The 20,938-nt window shown below is 40.7% G+C and overlaps 1 protein-coding gene across 6 annotated transcripts in view; it reads left to right on the forward strand.

Annotated features, from left to right (window-relative positions):
- Positions 1–20,938, forward strand: part of pax2a (paired box 2a) — a 36,310-nt gene that overhangs the window by 11,652 nt on the left and 3,720 nt on the right. For all 6 annotated transcript variants that reach the window (XM_055030078.1, XM_055030075.1, XM_055030079.1 and 3 more), the window contains 4 exons: positions 6,644–6,819; positions 10,042–10,162; positions 19,116–19,217; positions 20,514–20,600. In XM_055030078.1, the coding sequence (XP_054886053.1) occupies positions 6,644–6,819; positions 10,042–10,162; positions 19,116–19,217; positions 20,514–20,600 (486 nt within the window). The remainder of the gene's footprint in view (positions 1–6,643; positions 6,820–10,041; positions 10,163–19,115; positions 19,218–20,513; positions 20,601–20,938) is intronic.

Here is a 20,938-nt window from a genome sequence, read left to right on the forward strand (position 1 = left end):
TTCAGTTGAAATTACTTAAACAGTAAGCTTCAGATTTAATTGGATGAAAAAGATTTTGCAACAGTTTATTTTTGCTGGAAAGTACACAGTCAAAGTATTTACTGTTGAAACAGCTTTCAAAACCAAAGTTACCTTGCAGGCTGAATGGTAATACTGAAGACATCAGTAGCTGCTTGCTTTTTTACTAGAATTAGAAAATAAAAAAATAAAAAAGATAAAAAATTTAATAGTATTTTTTCTTACTGGCGTTTTTGAAGTGAGGCTTTGCTTAAATATTAGCTGGTTAATGTCTTACCTGCAGTAGATAATTCTCTTTATGTCTGAATTTCTTTCAAATCCAGATTGGCTGGTCTAGGAGGCTGAAGATAATGGTTATTCCAAGAGGTGCCAATACCAAAAGGGACTTTTTACACCTTAAAATAAGTTGAAAGTGCAAAAAAATGTCATTGTTTTTCATGCAAACACGGTTCTCATGCTTTGTTTATCCAAGACGTGACAGAATTTTTCATTTGACAGGGCTGAATTTAAAAAGACATATGTTTAAGGACAAATCAAAAAAATAAGTACAATGTAACCCACATATGTAAGAGGAACTTTTAAATCACTCATGTTTCAAAATGAGACCCCCTCCTGCCTTCAAATCCCATGTAAAAATCAGAGAATTTTTTTCCCATGGGATTTGAAGGCAGGACGAAGTGCGCTATTAGTGATGTACCGCTGAGAAACAGATACTGAGATCAAAACGTATGAATTGCTCATGGGTCTTATCAAAGAGAACAGTATGACACTGTTGTGCATGCTTCTGTTTATTGCAAACTCTCTGATTCATATTCAAAAGATAAAGTCTAAAAAAACTGTTATCAACACCTCCTCAGTCCTTGCAGCGAGAGCAAATATCAAGTCGACATCGCTGTGCCTGCTGACTGTCAGTACATTGGTTGGTGGTGCTAAATCGAATTAATAAAGCTCTTAAACACGCCACAACATAACAGGATCTTAACAGCCATGGCAGTGTTGCTGCCTCTCTCCTTCCCTCCTCCCCCAACCATCACCACCCCACCCAGCTCTCTCCTTTCCGCTTCAGAGGTTTCATAAATATAGCTAGCTTACAGGGAAGGAGTGTTCACCCTCTGGGTATACCGGTTTGTTTGTGCTTGCTCTCTCTCTTTTTTTTTTTCTCCTTAGCTCAACAGCATTTTAAAAATCATCAACAAATGATCCACAATTTGTGATAGCATCATTTCACCTATCAGCGCAGGACCAATACGCGAAGGGCTGGCTCGCAGCCTCTGATCTGGGAAAACCCCACATGTCATTGATTTATGGAGCGTGCCGGGCCGTGTGTAGGAATTCATTTGCCTTTCAAACAAGCCTCCTCCTCTAGTCTTCTCTGAGTTATCTTATCTCAGGAACAGGAGAGATGAAAGAAGGACATTTAGTACCACTGTGCTACACCAAGTCTGCTTTGTACTTGCAACTGTTATTTAATGAGCATGTGTGTGTAAGTTTTCTTGTGGTGCTTTTTTTTTTACTTGCTGGTGCATCATCCAAGGCACCTTAAAAAAATCTTCATGAATGTCTTGACATTCTTATCAAGAAACAAGTTGACACGAAGGTCAGAATGCATCACTGTAAGCTGATCAAAGAAACCGTGTTCCGGATCTAAAACGTGTGAGCGTCACTGTGGGAGATTCTTGTTTTTATCTCCTCACACGGCAGTGTTAAAACAAAGGGATGCAGTCAGCTGGTGCTTTGGGAGTGATAAGAGAATACCTGCTGAGACACCCGAAGGGGTTGAAGAAACACTAGAAGAAAATGAAACAAGCCAACCAATGAGACAGTAATACACACACACACACGCCCGCAGACGCAATCTGACAGGCAGACTTCACACTCCACTTGACACAGTGACTGTCAAAAGATGGATCTGATTTATTTTACCTATATCATAATATATGTAAAACAGAAATCTTTTATGACCAATTTTAGAAGCATTAAAGCTTGGATTCGGAAATAAAATGGAAAATCTGTACGTTGCTTATATTTGCTTAAGTTTTAAATATCTATCCATCCATTTTCTTTCCACCCTTGTCCCTAGTGGGGTTGGGATGGGTGCTGGTGCCCATTTCCAGCTAGACATGTCGGGCAAGAGGCGGGGTACACCCTGGACAGGTCTCCAGTCCATCACAGGGCAACAACCATGGACAAACAACCATGGACACGCACACGCACACGCACACACACACACACGCTCACATGTAGGGAGAAATTAGAGAGACCAATTAACCTAACAGTCATGTTTTTGACTGCGGGAGGAAGCCGGAGTACCCGGAGAGAACCCACACATGCACGGGGCGAACACGCAAACTCCATGTAGAAAACCCAGGACCTTCCTACTGCTCCACTGTGCAGCCAAGTTTTAAATAGTGTAAAAAAAAAAGAGCTGGAATTAATGATTAGCTAATTCAAATAATGGTGTACGAGTAAAATGGTAGATTCCTAAATTAACTTTTATAGATATTATATAGTGCTGCACATGTTTATATCACAGAGAGGGCACCAAAGTAAATCAAAAGCTTGGAGAAAATTGCTGCTTATGAATAATAAACATTGCCTACTGATTACAGTTGACTCATACCAATAAATATAGAGTTAATATTTCACAATTTGTGAAGTGAACTACCATTAAAAGACCTTTCTTGTATCACTCTAGTTGCATCTTGACTTGGTATGAATCCAGATTAGTTGGTTCTGATGACTGAAGCTAGGGTTTTCACTTCAACCACCCTAAAAAGCTAAAAAGGTAAAAATCTGTTCTAGCTATTTATTCAGATAAATTTTTTGAATTTTAAAGCAAAGTCACAATATTTATAGATAACCTAAAAATTGCCTCACTGGGAAGTGGAAGTAGGGGACAGTGGGATGCCATTGATTTTCTTTTGTGAAAAAGATGCGGAGAAAATCATGTAAATATTTTCTGGACACAGTGTAAAAAGCAAAAATAGCAGTTTTGGGGAACGATAGATTATTGATTGTTTACAGTGCCTCGCTATTAGATCAATAAACATTTGACGTGTCTTGGTTTCACAGGACGGTGATCAGTGGGGAGCCATTTTAGCATCTTCTTCTGTGTAACTAATCAACTAATTATCTGTAAATATCAGCCCAATAGATGAGGTTGAAAGGTTGAAGAGCCATAAAATAACATTTGTGTCTTGTAAATTACTTGGTTTCAGACACGGTAGCTTATTGCTAACCCAAGAGGTGTCAACACCTTGGACCTCTACTGTCTTAAAACAACTTTAGTCTCAAAAAGGTTTTAGCTTTAGCAATTTATGCTACAGAGAAGCCAGTGATTATTTAAAAAGCAACAGAAGGTAAGAGCCTATGAACCTCAAATTATCTTTCTAAGTGAAATGTGCAAAGAAAAGATACTGCAAAGATACTGCAATGGCTCATTTCCACTGAGGGGTATGGTTGATGTAGTTCAGTACGCTAGCTTATGGTACAACATATTGAGGAGACCGTCTCCGCTGGCAGCTGGACTCTCACTGATCAGGTGGGGTTAAACCCACATTCTAACAAACTAGTATGTCTCAGCCTTGTCATAATCAATGGCACATTTCTTTCTCCCAATCTGTGTTATGTATTGCTGGTAGCTCCACTCTAACCAAACTGAACCATTGTCCTATGGATCCATAATAGAACGGGGACCATGAATGGTGCATTATGGGTCAGCTGAATAGACTGCTTTTACAATGGAAACAGACAAAACAGCCTACTTAACCGCACTGACCCGTGCTGTACCCATCAGTGGAAACAAGGCAAAATGATATCCATGTAGAAGTTTATAATAGAAAAAAGTAAGCCAGTGTAAAAATCAATCTCTTCACTTGATCCAAAAAACTAAATATTTATGGGGGGTTTTACGGATCAGAAATGGTATGCATGGTTTGTCTTTAGCACTTATTGCACTCAGGAAGGTCACTGGTGGTACACCCCCACCTCCTTTTTCTCATTGAAAAAATAAAAGGCTTTCCTATCAATAATTTTGACACAGTTTTTTGTTGGGGCTTGTTTAAGCCCATAGAAGGTTCTTTTGGTCTTGATCCATCTTGCACTCTCTCCCTATTTCTATCTTATTTAAATGTATTCTAAGTAAAGAGCTGTAAGAGCTATCTGCTGCAGGTAAGATATTAACTGCTAATGACCTTCTCAGAGAGCCTCACTTCAGAAATCCTGAACTACGTCATTACTCTCTGTTTCCCTCCGTGCCGGAGACGACTGCTTAGTTTCATTTAGCAACACCGCCGCGCTCCTTCTCGGAGAGCGGTTGGGAAATGGAAAAGAGCTAAAATATGTTGTTAATTCATGGTTGGAAAAACACGCATTGTAGGAAAAACGCTATTCCTCTATCAATGTTACCCAAGGATAAAGTCAAAGTACTGTATTTTAGCTGCAGTACTCTGATCTACACTCCAGTCATTCCCAATTGCCGTCCTCTATTCCATTCTCTCAATGGATCTATTTCTCGGAGCGAATCGGGTTCATCCTCTGGCCTCAGCCATTGAAAAAAGGTCAAGCAGCCGAGCAGAATGGCAATAACGCCCCTGAAATGGTACCATCAGTGGAACATGATTGATCAATTGAATTCCATAGCACAGAAAAATGTGGGATTAAGTAGAGTATTATACGCACAATGAGTTGAGGCATGATGTTCATTCCAAGTTCATTTCGCCTCCCTCCTCTGCGAGCGGATCAGGCAATCAATAGCGGCCTTGCATATCATATATCACCGCTGCCTCGCCCAGGAGAGAACATAATCTGCTGCAAATTTAGAATGACAGATTTGTACGGGAGCTGAAGCCCTCATCCGCTGTTGGTGGCGCAGTGTGAGAAGGAAAGGGAGGGTGGTGGGCGGCAGCCAGGAGAGTGCAGGTTCCTGGAATACTGGGCTGGAGGTTTTTAGCTTAATATATTTTTTTTTCTTCATCTTCGTTCAGAGCTCAGGACATGATGAGTGAGCAGAGGGAGAAGTGCAGCAGTGGCAGCAGGCTCGCTGCTTGGGTTGATAAGGTCAGAGATCAGAGGAACCAGGAAAGCATAGGCTCATTTGTTTATATAGTGTGTGACCAAGTGAGGAAATGCATACGCTTGCCCTCAACGCCCCTTCCTCATTCGGTGCCTGAATGTTGCATCCCCGCTCTGTTCTGCTTTCCAAAAGACAGGCAATATGTGGGGGGATGGAAAGAGAGAAGAGGTGTGGGTAATATGTTCAGGAGGAAATAGTTCAGTTAAATAATGGCTCTCTATTTCCCAGTGGCAGAATGAGAGGCTCTGTATGTAATCGGCAGTCCTACTTTTCTCTCCTGAAACGCGCTCTCCCTTACAAGTATATATTTGCACTAAAGGTAATCCATCAATTACCACAGACCTATCAGATGATGACCGTGCTGATGGTGGGATTGTAGGGCACTGGGGGGGTGCAGCTTGAGCGGGTGTTTAGAGAGCAAGTGAAAGTAACTGAAAAACAAAGAGAGAGATGACAGTTTTCCCAGCCACCCCTCTCAGTCTGGTGAAACTAAGAAAATTTAGACCAATCTGAGTTTTTTAACTTTGCATTTTGCATCTTTGACCTGCTCAAGTCTCTTTTAGCTTAGTCAGATTTCTCTGCCAAAACCATGATATACGAAGATAGAAAAACAGCACTCAATATGTTTCTTTAGCCACTCTGTCAGCTGAGGCAACATCATCCTGCTGTCTTAGTCACAGTAAAACCCTGTTTTATGGTTAATTAAAAAAATAAAAACAAGATGAATACAGAGTTAATATCTTAATATGTCTTTACCATACTTCTTTGTGGAGTAGCAGGATTAGCATGTCTAACATCACAGAAACAGACGTCTCTCCATCCTCACATAAACTATGAGATTTACAAAAAGGCTACCAGCATTCCTCGCCATCTCTCACAACCTGAATGATCCAAAGAGTTCATTCAGGTCTCAACATGACCTGTAAAATATGTCCCTTTTAAACAGCTGTTCTCGAATCGCTGTGCCTCCTCAGACTTAAGTTTAATCACCTTTTTGTAATCACCATGTGGGGTAGAGCAGGTGCACCAAATGAAGTGAGTAGAGTCGTCATCACAGTTATTCCCCGGTTTGATTTCCACCCCTCGGCAAGACTTCCCATTCTCTCTCTCTGCCCTTCTTTCTGTCTCACAACTAATAAATAAAGGTAATTAGCACCACAAAAAAATCACATTCCTCAATCATACATAAAATAATCTATTCAGGGTGTTGCCCACCTCACACCAATGATGTCTGGAGATAACCATCAGCCCTCTCCACAGTAGTGAGTATACAAATGGAGGCCTTGGTGGATAGCTAACCTGGATTTTCTCACTTAGTAACAGTGTTCACAGTGAAGAGTGTTGTTATCAGCAGGACATAGCGTTTTATATTAGTGAGCATGGTGGGTTCACTAATTGGAAATATATTGGATTTGCAAGTTTCTGACTAATCTGTCTCTAACTGATTTCTATATACCACAATAAAAGAAATGGTTTATTTAAAGTAATCCCCTGTGAATAAACTGGTAATGTTTCCCGTTGGTCCACTTCCTCCCCCTCTTCTTTCTTTAGATGGCTCAGATGGCTCAGGCCCTGGCAGTGACTCGCAGGGCAGTGTGGAGAGTTTAAGGAAACATCTGCGAGCAGACGCCTTCACCCAGCAACAGCTGGAAGCCCTGGATCGCGTGTTCGAACGGCCGTCTTACCCTGATGTCTTCCCCACATCAGAACACATCAAACCAGAGCAGGTTTGTCACTTTCTACTTTCTAAGTGAATGTTTTTATTTTTGATTATTTGAGGTCGGCATTTGAGCTGTCAAATCGGACAGCTTAAATGCCATCCATGACGGAAACCTTTACTTTCCATCATCATGCATCGGAAAGTAAAGATTTTTCCCTTTCTGATCCATGATGTTACCTTCATTTTCCAAATTGAAGAGAACGTCCAGGAAGACCAAAGATTAGAGGTGGGCACAGGCTGGTGTGAAAAAATATATTACATAGGTTATAAAATGTTTTTACAACAATTTAAGGATTCCAGTTTTAATAAAATTTTAAGAAAGTTTCAGATGCCATAAACAATGCCAAATTCATTCTTGTATTTTCTCTTGTTCTGTGTGACAAAGAACAATAGAAATCTTCCTGTCCCCCACCTGTAGCTGTGATCCACCAGTCTGTTGCCTGAAAGGAAGCAGCCACACAATATTTAAGACAGAGACAAGTTTATTTCATTGGAAATTCTTCTAAAATTGAAATAACATGTCCATCATAAGGAGTGAAACACGTCACTTCTATTATTACAGCTAAGACTGTTTTAAAGCTGCTGGCTTTACCAGAGAATATAGTCTGCCTAATTCTCCAGCTAAAATCAGCTAACTTTCTGTGCAAAGAACATGTAGAAACTGCAGACAAATTTCGCATAGGCTTATTTTATGTTTTGCTGCCTTATTTCACTTTATTTCACTATCATTCAGTTTATAAAAGTTATTGTGGGCACAGTATGAATACCTATTCCTTTAAGATTTGAAATTAAAGCAATGAGCTCATGTCACGCATTTGTTTTCAAACTGCAAACCCATTACACCATGATATTTTTACATATGATTGTCATTCAGTCTTAAATCTCTCAAGAATATCTGACAAAGACTTGAATTTTTTTCATAAATGCTTGAACCAGTGGCAGCTGGGACTTTGAACTGGGAGAGATGCCCTGGATATCCACCACCGGTTATTCAGAAAAGGCTTAAACATTGGGTCATAGTCATTAGACTGTGGCCAATTTTTTCCTAGATTCCACTGTAGCAAATCCATTCCAACAACTGGCCTAACTCTGAGTTTTACATTTAATTAGGTTTTCAGTCTAGAGTCTTTCATCTTATTCTTTTTTCTCTCTACAAAAATCTACAGATGTCAAAAATGACACTAAAACCTTTAAGATGCACTTTTCTGAGGCTTTACCTGCTTCCAAGCCAAGTCATGTTATGTTAGCTACTTCTGATTTATATGGTTTAAGTTTCTCCACATACGCCAACACTTTCTGCTCCAAACATATTTGTTTTTGGTCAAAATATGTGGAAACTATTTTCCTTGGTTGGTTGAAAAGTGACATTACCTTCTACTGCAAACTGGTAAACTGGAGCCTAAAAGTAGTCTTGAAACCTACAACCTATTACAGAGGATAAGCTTTATTTACATTCATTATACTGTTAAACAACACGCGACTATTAATTTTTCCATTGGAACTCTATCTGGGTGCCCACACAGCCTTAGCTGTGGCTTAATTGAGTTCATTTTCATCTCTGTGCGATCGTGGGGAATTACAGCGGCGATAAATCAGAGGGACAGCCCCTCAGCCTGCTTTACAGCCCCTAATGCAGCTAATTACCAAAGTGATTTCTACGGCAAGATCAATACCAAAACGAATTGGAAATGACTTGCAATCACAAAGAGTGGAGGAGAAGGTATTAAAAAGGCGAGACGGGGGCTGAGGGAAGGGGGTGAAAAACGGCGTCAGAATGGTCCAGAAAAATCAGTTTTAATTTAATGTAATATTAATCAGCCTGTTTTCCACTCTCTCCATGCACCTCCTTTTTCTGCCTGTTTCCAACACCCCCTCCTTTTCTTAAACTAGTGAAAAGGTGGGATATTAGGCTATTAGGGGCTTGTCTGGTGTCTGCGTCAGGGCATTAAAAAGCCATTTTGAAGAGGCCAGGCTGAATAGGCCTCATCCCTCCCACACTTCTGGCAGCCATGTGGTCAGGTCATTCAGGCCCCTCTGCGCTCGACACTCGCCCTCCGCCCAGCCCCTGCTCAGCCCCTACCCACATCCCATCTGCATGACAAAATGGCTCTTGTGCGGCTGAAGCCCAACGGGACACAGAGGAACATCCAGCCTAGTGCCAGGGAACAGTTGTAAGCAGACAATTAGAGTTTATCTGCGATAGAAGCAGACAAGACTGGGGTCACCAGCTTGCTCCTCTGGGACCCCATACACCCCCACCCAGCCCCAAACCCAACCCTTTGAGACAAACGGATGCACACACACACTCTCTGACACAAAAACTCGCAGACTCTTATCCTTTCAAAGAAGAACTGGGTCAGGAAATGTCATCTCATTAACAAACAGGATTCATCTCAACTGCAAACAGAGTCTTCAGCAGAGATTAAGGGGTACAAAACAAGAGATTATATGATCACACCAATATGTATCACAGTACTGAGACATAATGAGATTTGTAAAATGCAAAAGATGGGTTTTGTGGCAGCTGAGATAAAATGCTTCCAATAGAAAGCAAATAAAAGTAATACTAAAAAAATCATGAAACCTAAAGAAACCTAAAACCTAAAATGAAAAATTTAAAATCCGCTTTTCATGAGTTTTTTCTGAAAGTAAGGCACAAAGGCAGAATTTGAGTTTGTACAACCCCATATTTTTTTTCCTCTTTTTTTTTTAAAGAAAAGATAAAAAAAAAAAAAAAACACCACATGTCTCTCCTGTAACAAAGCCCTGAATGTCTCCTCCCTTGACTGGTCACAGGGATGACTGCAGTGGAGCACAAAGAGCCAGCTGACACCCTGTCCTTTCACTCCTCTTCCAATCCTTCTCTCATCCCTCTCTCCCTCTCTGCCATCTTCTCAGACAAGCCCTAATGCATGCATACATCATCACAGGTCTCGGTGAAGCAAGGGGAGCACGGGCAGGGCTGATGTTCATGGAATTTGCAGGAAATATCCTGTGTGAGAGAATCCAAGCTACACCAGGAGGTGTCACTCAATCATATTCTCTGTAACGTCACCTAAACTGGGATATCTGCTGCGAGTCTGGCATCTAGAATGAGCCTGTGGGCAGGGCATGAGCGATATTAATCAGATCGCGACCCGATCTGGTGGAATGTGAAATTAAATGAAGGCCGAATGAGCTGCATGTCTTTGATTGCCACCTGCTCATGTGTGTGTTTGTTTGTCTGCAGGCGAATGAGTACTCCCTCCCATCCCTGAATGCCAGCCTGGAAGATGTGAAGCCCAGCCTCTCCACCAGTGCCAGCTCCGACCTCGCTTCCAGTGTCTCGCAGAGCTATTCTGTTGTGACAGGTACAATCTGATTCATGCTGCACTGGGCCTTAAAAGAATGCGCGCAGGTGCAGCAGTGAAAGACACTTACACCGAGGTGGTCAGCTCAGTCAGTGAGAGGAACACAGCAGAACAATGTCTTCTGTGTGCTTTTAGCTTCCTAAAAACTCCTCCCTTGACTCCATTGACCAGTCTAGCTTCCCAGAGTTCCTATGGAAAAGATATATAAGCATGGTATAAAAAAGCTCTGTGAAATTTAAAGAAGCATTGGCAGAATCCAAGATGCTGGACACACTGTTGTTTTCCACTTTTTGGAGGGTTCTACTTTCACACCCCAAATTTTGAAAAAGAAAAAACATATGATCTTTTATTTTTCCTTGCCTTGCAAAAAGTGTTTATTCTCTTTAAATCCGTGTGCATTTTTGTCACATTAGGAAAAAAAATTCCAAATATTTTACACGGAATAAAAAGTGGTCGACCAACACAAAATGTTGCATAGTTGTAAAATGAAAAGAATATGACACTTTAAAATGGGAAAGGTCTGCCATGCATTTGTAGCCAACTCCTTTACTCCAAGCAAAAGTCAATAATGACTTGTGTATAATTCAACCTGTGAGGGCCTCTGCAGTTTGATGGAAACAAATAGTGAACAAATAACATCATTTAGACAAAGAATTTCACTGGAACGGTCAGGGTCAAAGTTGTGGAGAAGTTTAACCCCTTAACTGCCATGCAGAAAATGCTTCCATGTTATCCAAAGGGTACATGAGGACACTGGGATCTTCATGACCGTTAAGGGGAAACATGGCAAATGACCTGTACTTGTAAAGCACATTATCTAGTCCAGAGGACCCCAAAGCTCTTTGCGCTGCAGTCAGCCATTCACCCTTTCGCACACATTTATACACTGATGGTGGTGAGCGACATTGTAGCCACAGTTGCCCTGGGGTAGTCTGACAGAAGTGAGGCTGCCATGCAGAGGCGCCTCTGGGACCTCTGACCCCCACCAGTGGGCAAGACGGGTGAAGTATTTTAACCAAGGACTCAACGACCGAGACAGACAGAACTGGCAATCCGCTGGTTTTAGGAAGATTTTGTACTACTGGCTCCACCACCCTAAACAAGATTTAGGTTATGTAATAATACTCTAAACGTTGGACATATCAATATTATACAACAGCAGCACTTATGAGGACAATCTTTATAGTGAGAGTTGTAGTAGGAATTTTGCTACTAATTGTTAGAATTGCAGAGGCATCCACCGTTATTAAAATATATATATTAAGTGTAAGGTGCTTTGGCAAGGCATAAAAGTCAGATATCAAGTTGTCATTTCTCCAGCTACCTGGGTGTAAAGATATACCCAACAAATTGCCAAGAGCCCATTAGTAACCTAGGAGGAGCTACTGATATTTGCTGCTCAGGTAGGAGACTTTGCCAACATGGAAATTAGTATTGCACTCCATAAATCTGTGCTTTATGGTGGATCTGCAAGAGATTTTCTATTGTTAAAAGGAAGACATACATTTTTCAGTTTGCAGTTTACAGTCATGTAGGAGACAGAAAAGATGTGGGAAATAAGAGGCTGTGGTCAGATGAACTTATATTATTCTCTGCCTGTTGTGCAAAATGCTAAGTGTGGTACAAAGCTATATCAACCTGAACAAACCATTTCCACAACAAAACATGGTGGTGGCATGCTGGGAACAGAGGTAAAAACATGACACTTTACAAATATTTTTGAAAGTCGAAAATTATTTTCCTTCCACTTGATACTTAGGCACTATTTTGTCTTGTTATATAATATAAAATTGCAACAACTCTGTGGTTGTAAAATTAAATTATGGAAGGTGTTTTGCAAGACACTGCAGTTAATGTACAAATTACAAATTTATAATTCTTCAGACACATTTTTTAATACTACTTCGTGAAAAATCTCTCTCAACACACTTTGCGAAGCATTTTGTGTTTATCTTTGAGGTACAGAATGAGGTGATTCACTGCCTGAGGCCAATAGATCCTACAGGTTTTTCACAATTACTGCTTCTAGCCTCCTAACTGGCTGCTGTTTGCCCAGAATGGCTTGCTAACAGATTGACTGTGAGTGTTTCTCAGGACAGACAGCTGCTGTCCTCGAACTGCCATCAAAGACTATCATATCGCTTTGACTGACAGCTTCTAGAATAGGACTGTGGCGGGCTAGCTTGCTACAACCACAGACAGTCACATAAGTAATATGGCAAAAAGCAAAGATTTGTTTGTTTTTTTCTTCAAACTGATGGAAAGTTTTCACTTTTACCTTCCTCTGAGAGCCAGCAGGCATGTAGGTGCAGGGAATCAGATATTTTTGTAACATCTGTGTTGCTGTATGGCTTCTTTAGCTCTGCGGTCCAGGCTGATAAGCCACCTGGATAATTGCCATATTGCTTTATTGTGACGGCCGAAGCTCTCTCCCAGGAGAGGTTAAGTTTACTGAGGGCCACACTGACTCTCTAAATACGCGAGGGTTTTAATAAAAGTCCCACAACAGTGCAATGGGAATCAAAGTCAGCGTCTGTGCGCGTGTGCGTGTGCGTGTATGCGTGTATATGTGTGAGCTGGTCAGGAAAGAGGACAGCATGATTGAAAAACTGCAGTCGCCCATCTCATATGATCCCTCTACTCTGGCCCCCGTCTTGGGCATGGAGTGATGGGAAAAGAAAGACCCCCTTTTTACTCCTGAACATGTGGGAGGTAGCTTTGCCCGGGAAAGTTGGGCCTCAGGAGAAGAAAGGTGTGTTTTTGTCTTTTATGCGGGGCTCCGCCTATGAAAGCGGTCTCGCTCTGGGGAGCAAACTCATAGCAGGTGGCCTTCAAATCCACCTGGGGGCCTGGCGCCTCCAAAAGCAATGTCTCTGAGGGAGAGAGGTTGCATTAAGAGAAGGCAAAACTTTTCGAAAAGTGCAATTTGACAGAACATATCAGTGCAGCCATTTAATTAAAAAAAATGTATATGAGAGCTCTGAACACAAACAAAATTAAACTCACAAGTAATATCCAGTAAACTTTATCACTTCAATGACGCAAAGGACCCCATGAAGCAGTGTGTAGGTTGTTAGTGCACGATATTATTATTTTTTTTTATGCCATTAGCAAACCCTGTAAATAGGAATGTATGCCAAGGCTGAGAAACTGCTAAATTACCTTCCTCACTTAGGCTGGAATCCAATTATCAATAAATTATGCTTTCATACTGGATGGAGCTGTGAGATTATATTCATTCCTTAAATGTTTTCTGCTTCCAATTAAAATGCATACCATTATTGATCTTGTTGATTTTTATGTCCTGGAATTTGCATAATCTATTAAAGATGAATGATTAATGAACTGCTTAGTTTTGCATTCCAGGGGCCACCATAGAGAAAGCAAAGTTGGCCATCTTTTGTGTCCTCTGTTTACCCTACCGGGTCAAATGATGCTGTTTATTTGGAGGAAGGATGGCAGCAATGTCACAGAGTTAGTTAGCACACACACACACACACACACACACACACACACACACACACACACACACACACACACACACCACACACACACACACACACACAGAGAGAGAGAGAGAGAGAGAGAGAGAGATGGCATTTAGGAGGATTATTAAAAATATGCAATATATTAGCTAATAATGAAAAAACATTGCACTTTAGTAAATTAATCCAATTAATAAAATATTCAAATACAGTGTATTTTACATATGTGTAAAAGGCCTTATTATAAATTAATGTATTTTTGCATTATTTTAAGTAAAAATATACGGTGGAATACTTGGCTGCCTCAATGCTTTGAACAAGGACATCAGGACAACACTTAATCGTCTACCATAACATTTCACAAAGCTGCATTTAGATGGCGGGATCTTGGCTCATTCTCTTTGCACTATTTCTCTATATTCCCCAGATCTAGAGAATGAAGAAATAAGTGTTTGGAATCATTTCTGTGCAAATTAACCTTCCTGTTTCCAATTATCATTGTGTTGAAAAACTCATTATCCACCTTATTTTCTTTTAACTTGTTAAATAAGCCACATTTTATACCTTTCAGTATTGTGATAAGTTGATGTTGCAATGAACTCTAACAGGATTCCCAGGACATTTGAGAAGGAAAAAGGCCCTTAGCATCACAGATTCTCTGCCCATGTTTAAATGTGGTTGTGTTTTTCATAAGCCATTCAAGAATTTAGTACCTGGAACAAACAGCATTTTAAGACACTTTTTTTCTGAGTTGACAGGAATAGAATTAATGAGAGTTTAGTGAGGTGCAAGCTGGGTTAGATAATCATTCTCAGCAGAGCCTTCCAGGAGGCTGAGGTGCAAATGGGCACCCCTGTGAACTCCAGCAGATGTTAAAAATAAAGCTGGTAGTTTTACATTTCTTTTTTTGTCTTTTTTTTTTTTTGCATTCACTTCGCACCCACACCGGGTGACAAACAATAAACCCAATCATCTGAAAGAGCTGAGTGCTTTACTTTAGAGGACATTTCAGTTGCACACATACACAAACGAATAGAGGCTCCTTTTTTATGACTTGGCAGCACCAGCTTTTTTTTTTTTTTTTTGTGCTGAGTTGCAAACAATACGCAGCTACCTGACCTGCAGAGCCTGGTGTGTGGCCTGGTGACAAATGGTTCGTCGCTGCTCAGTTAACGGCTGCAGCCCCAAGCTTGGAAATTAATTCTTTCCTCCCCCCTCCTCCCTTAATACTCACGCTAATCTTTAAGCACACATTTGATAATGAATTATGTTAAAATTGTGGACTGTGAGGGCATTTGAGTCTGCAAATGGTCTATGCTCAACGAAAAATGGATGCAACGTTCAACTTTTTGGTGTAAATAGCCATAACTCACCACATAAACAGTGAGCAAAAGCACATTTGTGAACTGCTGTTTGGTGAATTCACCCACTGGAAGTTTTACTCAAAGGGATGGAAACTTTTTGCCCTCGCAACCAATGTACACCAAAGTTCCTCTATGTACATTTAAAACTAAGACGCCCACTTGAGAGTAGACAGTTGTTGCTGTGTCTGAAAGCGCCTCTCCGAGGATTGGTACGGGTTTCCTAACAGTTTATTTCTATGGTTGATGGGGTCTGTAGATGTGGTATCAGTGGTCGAGCAGAGACAGATGTTGGAGAACTCTATACCATTCTCCCCTCTTGCAGAGATGTGTTTGCAGGGGGAAAAAGGTCCCCATGGACTCCAAGTTTATCTTCCATCTCCATCATCAGGCCCCGGGATTTGACAGCCTTCCTTTTTTTCCCCGGGTGCTGCCTCGTCTCCAGGACAATAAGCAGCACCATGTCTGATTAGATTCAGAGTTCAGTGGTCTTGAACGCAGCATTTGTATCAGTTGTTGACGCTCCGTAACAACCGAATGTTTCACAACGGTTGCCCAGGTGCTGAGAAAACAGAAGGGAACAGTAGAAAACGCTGGAGATCTCGAATGGAGTGCAAACAAATGCATCCTGAGCCACCAACAAGCTGATGCAATACTTCACTAAACAAGTTGCCTGAAAGCTGCCTCTTCCACGTGATAATTTGCAAAGCAACATTAAAGTCATTTTAATCTCATTTCCCTTTTAAGTTCAATCTTGTCATAATTTGGTTGTAAATATGTTCTCCGTTGTAAGCAGTTAATACCATGTCTGCAATATTTTCTTTTAATATGAATTCTGATTAGGTGGCCGATCAGAATGATGCTACTATTTAGTCCAATGGGAGGCCAAGAACAAAATGGACTAACTTCTTAAACAACTGAAATCTTAGAAATGTCAGTGGTTATGTAAATATTTTTTGTGAATATTCAAGCAGCTGTTAAATGTGCATAGTTTTAGATGGAAGCACCGTCATACTAATGTGGTGATTTGGAGGCAGTGCATCACCTTCCTCTTGGTCTTCCTGTAGGAAACGTGTAGTTGAAACAAAACCTGTAGAGCATGTCAGCGAAGAGTGTAAGAAGCAAACATTAAAGTGGTCAGAGTGACTTTTTTAATGCTATTTTCGCATTGCCTTACTTTTCTATCTGGCTTTTTATGTTTTATAAAGGAAGTTCGGAGTAATCAGGAATTTGGGACACAAATCTTGTGTAGCAATTTTATTGTATGTTTAGCTGAGAATGTTTTGTGCTACAATCAGCCTACAGGGTAACAAGACTTTGGAAAGGAGTTATAACTTTGAAGACTTAACAGAGTGCATGGTGGGTATAATTAACTGAAGGGCAAAGTTAAGCACCAGGTTGTTGCCATTATGTCTGAAAATACTACTTGGATTTGGCATGTGACAAAGTTATGTTCTATCCAATTAAATCCTAAAATGACTCCTCCTGATTTCAAATAAGCTATTTTTAATGAGCCAATCTTAAGCTGTAGTCAACCGTCGTCTGTTTTATTTTTGTTTGGGTTTTTTTCTGTTCAAGTGAACTTTTAGAGCTATGAAAGGGTTGTGGAAAAGCTGCTACAAAGCACTGGGCTGTGTTGCTGGATTCTCGTGCATTTGCTTTTGAGAGCTGACAGTGTTAAATCCCTCTTCAGCCCTTATCTTAATGAGGAATCGCAACACACAGTCCTGTTGTAAAACAACAATGATGGGGGAAGCAGCTAATGAGGCTATCATGGTGTCGGGAGGGGCGAAAGAGCCATCTCAGGCCCCGGCAAACAGAGTAGGGCTCTGCTGCACGGCGTGGAGGGACCGAAGAGAGACAGAGCTCACATTGATTGCACAGGTTCAAGAGGCAGAGCCGGATGAAAACCGGAAGATGCCAGGACTCATCAGCTGAATTAGATCAACGCTTGATGTTTTGAGCTGCCTGCAAGCTGATTGTTTGCTTATTCTGCTGTGAGAGAGCAGCCGTGAGATTATGCTGTTTGTTTTCCCAAAACCATGGGGAAATTTTTTATGCGTTTGAGCTTGATTGATCAGGCACGATGTGTTCCTGCAACATTTCACTGGTGTATGTTTACACTCAGTTGGGTGAATTACTTCGGGGCGCATGTAAGATTATTATCATAAGCTATGTAAATGAACAAATCAGACACTAAATGCTGCTTTTCTGTTCAGTATTCATTTAAGATTCCTCACTCCTGAAATATATAAAGTCTTTTTAAACCTATTATAAGAAAATATACTCTTATTGTGTGTTTTTCATACCTACATCTCATCTTACATGTGTGACTGACTCAATTTAAGTACAGAATGTGTGGCAATGTTTGTCTGCATCCTATCAAGTTTTTTCTTTTTTTTTCTTTTTCTTTTCCACCTGCCAGACTCTCACCCGTCATATCCGCCTTCCATGTGTGTAAAGCGGGAGCCCCATGAGGCATCCTTTGCCCCCTTCACCCCCTCCTCTGTTGGGGATTCTGCTCTAGCTGACATCTTACCCCACCAGTCCAGCCTCTCTGTAGATGCCTCCACTCCCAGCTACCTTCCCCATGCCCACGGCCCCTGCTACAGCCAGTATGCCAGCCAACCCTTTATAGCAGGTACAGCCTTACCCAGGAGGCCCGATAGCCGAATACAAACACGAAAAATGTCCAGTTGATTTACCTCTGTGCTCACTTTTGCCCGTTTAGCAATTCTCAGCTCTGCACCAAATTAAAACAGCCACCTTCCCATGCTGCTTTTTGGCTCTATTGTTGTGGATACAGGAGCTGAACTGACTGTTCGGCCCTCATTATCAGAAGCTTTGCTGAGAGCATCTTTCCTCTCAGCAAAGATGCTCTCCAAATCTGACCCCCTGCTCATCTCTTTGGTTAACAATAGACCTTCTCGTCCATCCAGCCTCGTGACAGGCTTAAAGTCAGAGGGGTCAGGGGGGGTGCAAAAAGGGTGGAGGGCTGGCGATGACTGCAAAAGCATAGAAGCTGTTGCCAGGGTCTGGCTTGGACCCAAGGCACCCTTACTTACCCAGACCCGGTGTTGCCACTGTTAATTAAAAGACTGAATATGGAGCAGAGTGCAGAGATAGTTTCGCTGGTACAATGTTCTTGTCAGTTTTAGCTGCTGAGCTTAAATAACTAATGTGAAGTTGCAGTCTATTACTTATAATACAAATGTTTTACACAAATTCAATCCAATAGAGTTGGAATAAGCTGCCATGAATTTGATGCTCTGCAGGCCAAACCAAAAGCCAGGAGTTTTATTTATGCATGTTGATTTGGATGAAGTTAAAATTTGAGTCAAATAAAAAAAGAAATATCGAATTACAGATTTGTATTTATTTATTTTTTTAAGAATTACAAAATGTAAGTTTATTAATTCAAGAACCAATTTACTAAAAATCAGCTGATTTAATATGTGAAGACAGATTTTTTGCATCAACAATTTTTGTGGCAAAATGACATTAAACTGCTGCAAGACCCATTTCATTTATTTATTTTACTTTAACAACAAATGTAATCCGGTTATCATTTGAGGCGGAGGTCAGGGAAGAGTGGAATCCTTTTAAAAGAAGACATAGACGTAATATATTAATGACAACATGTTGTAACTCATTTGTTGTCATTTTCTCTCCTGTATTCATGGATAAAAATGTTATGAACATAACATTCTGATGCTGAGGATGGCAATTTCCACTGCTCAGCCTTCATTTTGGTTGTGCCACTCAAACAAATGGGTGACACATTACAGAAACCTGGAAAGAATTGTGAGCTATTTTAATTTTGCAGCAATAAATCAGCTTTCTTTATGTCAGTTATCGATGCCACTTCTGTACTTCAGTTTATGCATTTATTGTTTGTTGGTGTGCATTGCAAAAACATAGAAAAAAAACTTTTTTATTCACAATGGTCCTTCACTTAAATACATTACATGCTTTTTTGTGCATGCAATCTACATTTTAAGAAAGCTTAGATTTTTTTTATATAATTGGGACTTAGTCTTACTAATATAATGAATTTTTGTTCAGCTAAAATGTGCAATACTATACTAAAAATACTTGTACCTGCAGGTCGAGAAATGGCGAGCACCACTTTACCTGGCTACCCACCCCATGTCCCCCCCACAGGACAAGGCAGCTACCCCACCTCCACTCTTGCAGGCATGGTTCCTGGTAGGTAAAGCATTTATTTATTTATATATATTTATTTATTTATTTATCTATTTATTTTTCTGGTATCCTGATAATTGTACTGCTAGCAAGCACAATGAACCTTCCTTTCAAAGACTCTCACAGAGCTTGAGGTCATTTAGGAGCAAACACCTTTTTGCCAAACATTAAGATACAAAAGTGGCAGTGGAAACAGTGCTGAGCTTTTCTCCCAGATTGAAGCGAGCTTGTTATAGCTTTAGAAGTCTGCGGTTACCGTGCGGTTAGCGTCTGTGGATGAGGACATTAGATGAACTCGATAGACGATCACCACAATCAGTGGCCGTGAGATAGGACAGTTCCTCTCAGTTACACTCCAGCTCCCAGCGCTCATTACCCTCGCCGTTTCCACATGCGGCGCGCTCTCACCAGCCCCGTCGATAAACACTGCCTGTGCTCCTCTCCTCGCCTCCATGGACACGCAGGGCTACAGAGCGTATCTCTTTCCCCTCTACTTAACCTGTAGTTCAGGTTCACAGCAAACAGTTAAGGGTCAGAACACAGAGGCGTAGAGGGCCTGTAAATATTTAAATCACTATCTCTCTCAGGGACGAGCTCGAGTTACAAGAGCAGCGGTGAGGATGCTATAGCTGCCGGTGTGTGTAAATCTGTCGTCCAAACAGCTGAAGACACAACTGCCTCTGTTGTTTAAAGACATACACAACTCAAACCACAGGAGGCAGCACTCAAAACAGTCTTGCAGATTTGACAGTACAACCTGGAACGTGTGCATTACCAATTATCAAAGAAGATTACGTTGAGCCAAAATTTTATGTTCCTTATTTCAAAAATAAAATACAAATACCTTCAATATCCATAAGTCTTTGGACTTTTTCTGCTTCTGAGCAGTTTACTGACTGACCCTAAACAATGAAAAAGCAAAACCCATTTTTTCAGCTGCGTGCTGATGGAACAGCCATGCTTTATGGTCCTACAACGAAGAGACACTTGGAAACCTTGGACATCACTCTGGGATACCCTGCAATCCCTACGAACTGGACATGACAGACAGAGAGAGAACCTGAATGTATTACGACGTGCTCGAGAAAAGGATCAGTGTTTAAACAGACAGACAAGAATCCTGGATTTAGAGTTAAAAGAGCAGAGGAGAGACAATTGAATTCAAAAAGAAGATTGCTCAAGCAGAAGTGACTCTATGGGATGATAAATACATATATGAGTTGTACTAAGCAAAATGCATATATTTTTCTGTTCACAGTTATCTCCACTAATGACTGATTGTCTCTGTTTTTTCACCAGGGGGTGACTTTTCTGGAAACCCTTATTCTCATCCCCAATACACAACCTACAATGAGGCTTGGAGGTTCAGTAATCCAGCGTTACTGAGTAGGTACATCCACTGACTTTGTCTTTATTACTGTGCCTTGCTAAAGTATGTGTACACACTCAACTTTTACATAATTTAAAATAATGAACCTAAATCCTGTTGATTGGAATTTTGTTCCACAGACCAACATACAGTAGTGCAAAACTATGACAAAAAGTAAAAGAAGGAAAATGGTTTTCTATTTTTTTGACAATTTTTTATTTTTTTTTTTATGTATGATAAGATGGTCAGTTATGTACGGGCCTCTTCAATCTGAAAACCTAAATAAAATCCAGTCAGTTAAAAACGTCATTTGACAATTAAGTAGAGTCCATCTGCGTGTAAATTGTTCTCAGTA

Source organism: Poeciliopsis prolifica, unplaced genomic scaffold (genome assembly GCF_027474105.1).
Source record: "Poeciliopsis prolifica strain line A6 unplaced genomic scaffold, Auburn_PproV2 SCAFFOLD005, whole genome shotgun sequence".
In the NCBI taxonomy this organism is placed as follows: Eukaryota; Metazoa; Chordata; class Actinopteri; order Cyprinodontiformes; family Poeciliidae; genus Poeciliopsis; species Poeciliopsis prolifica.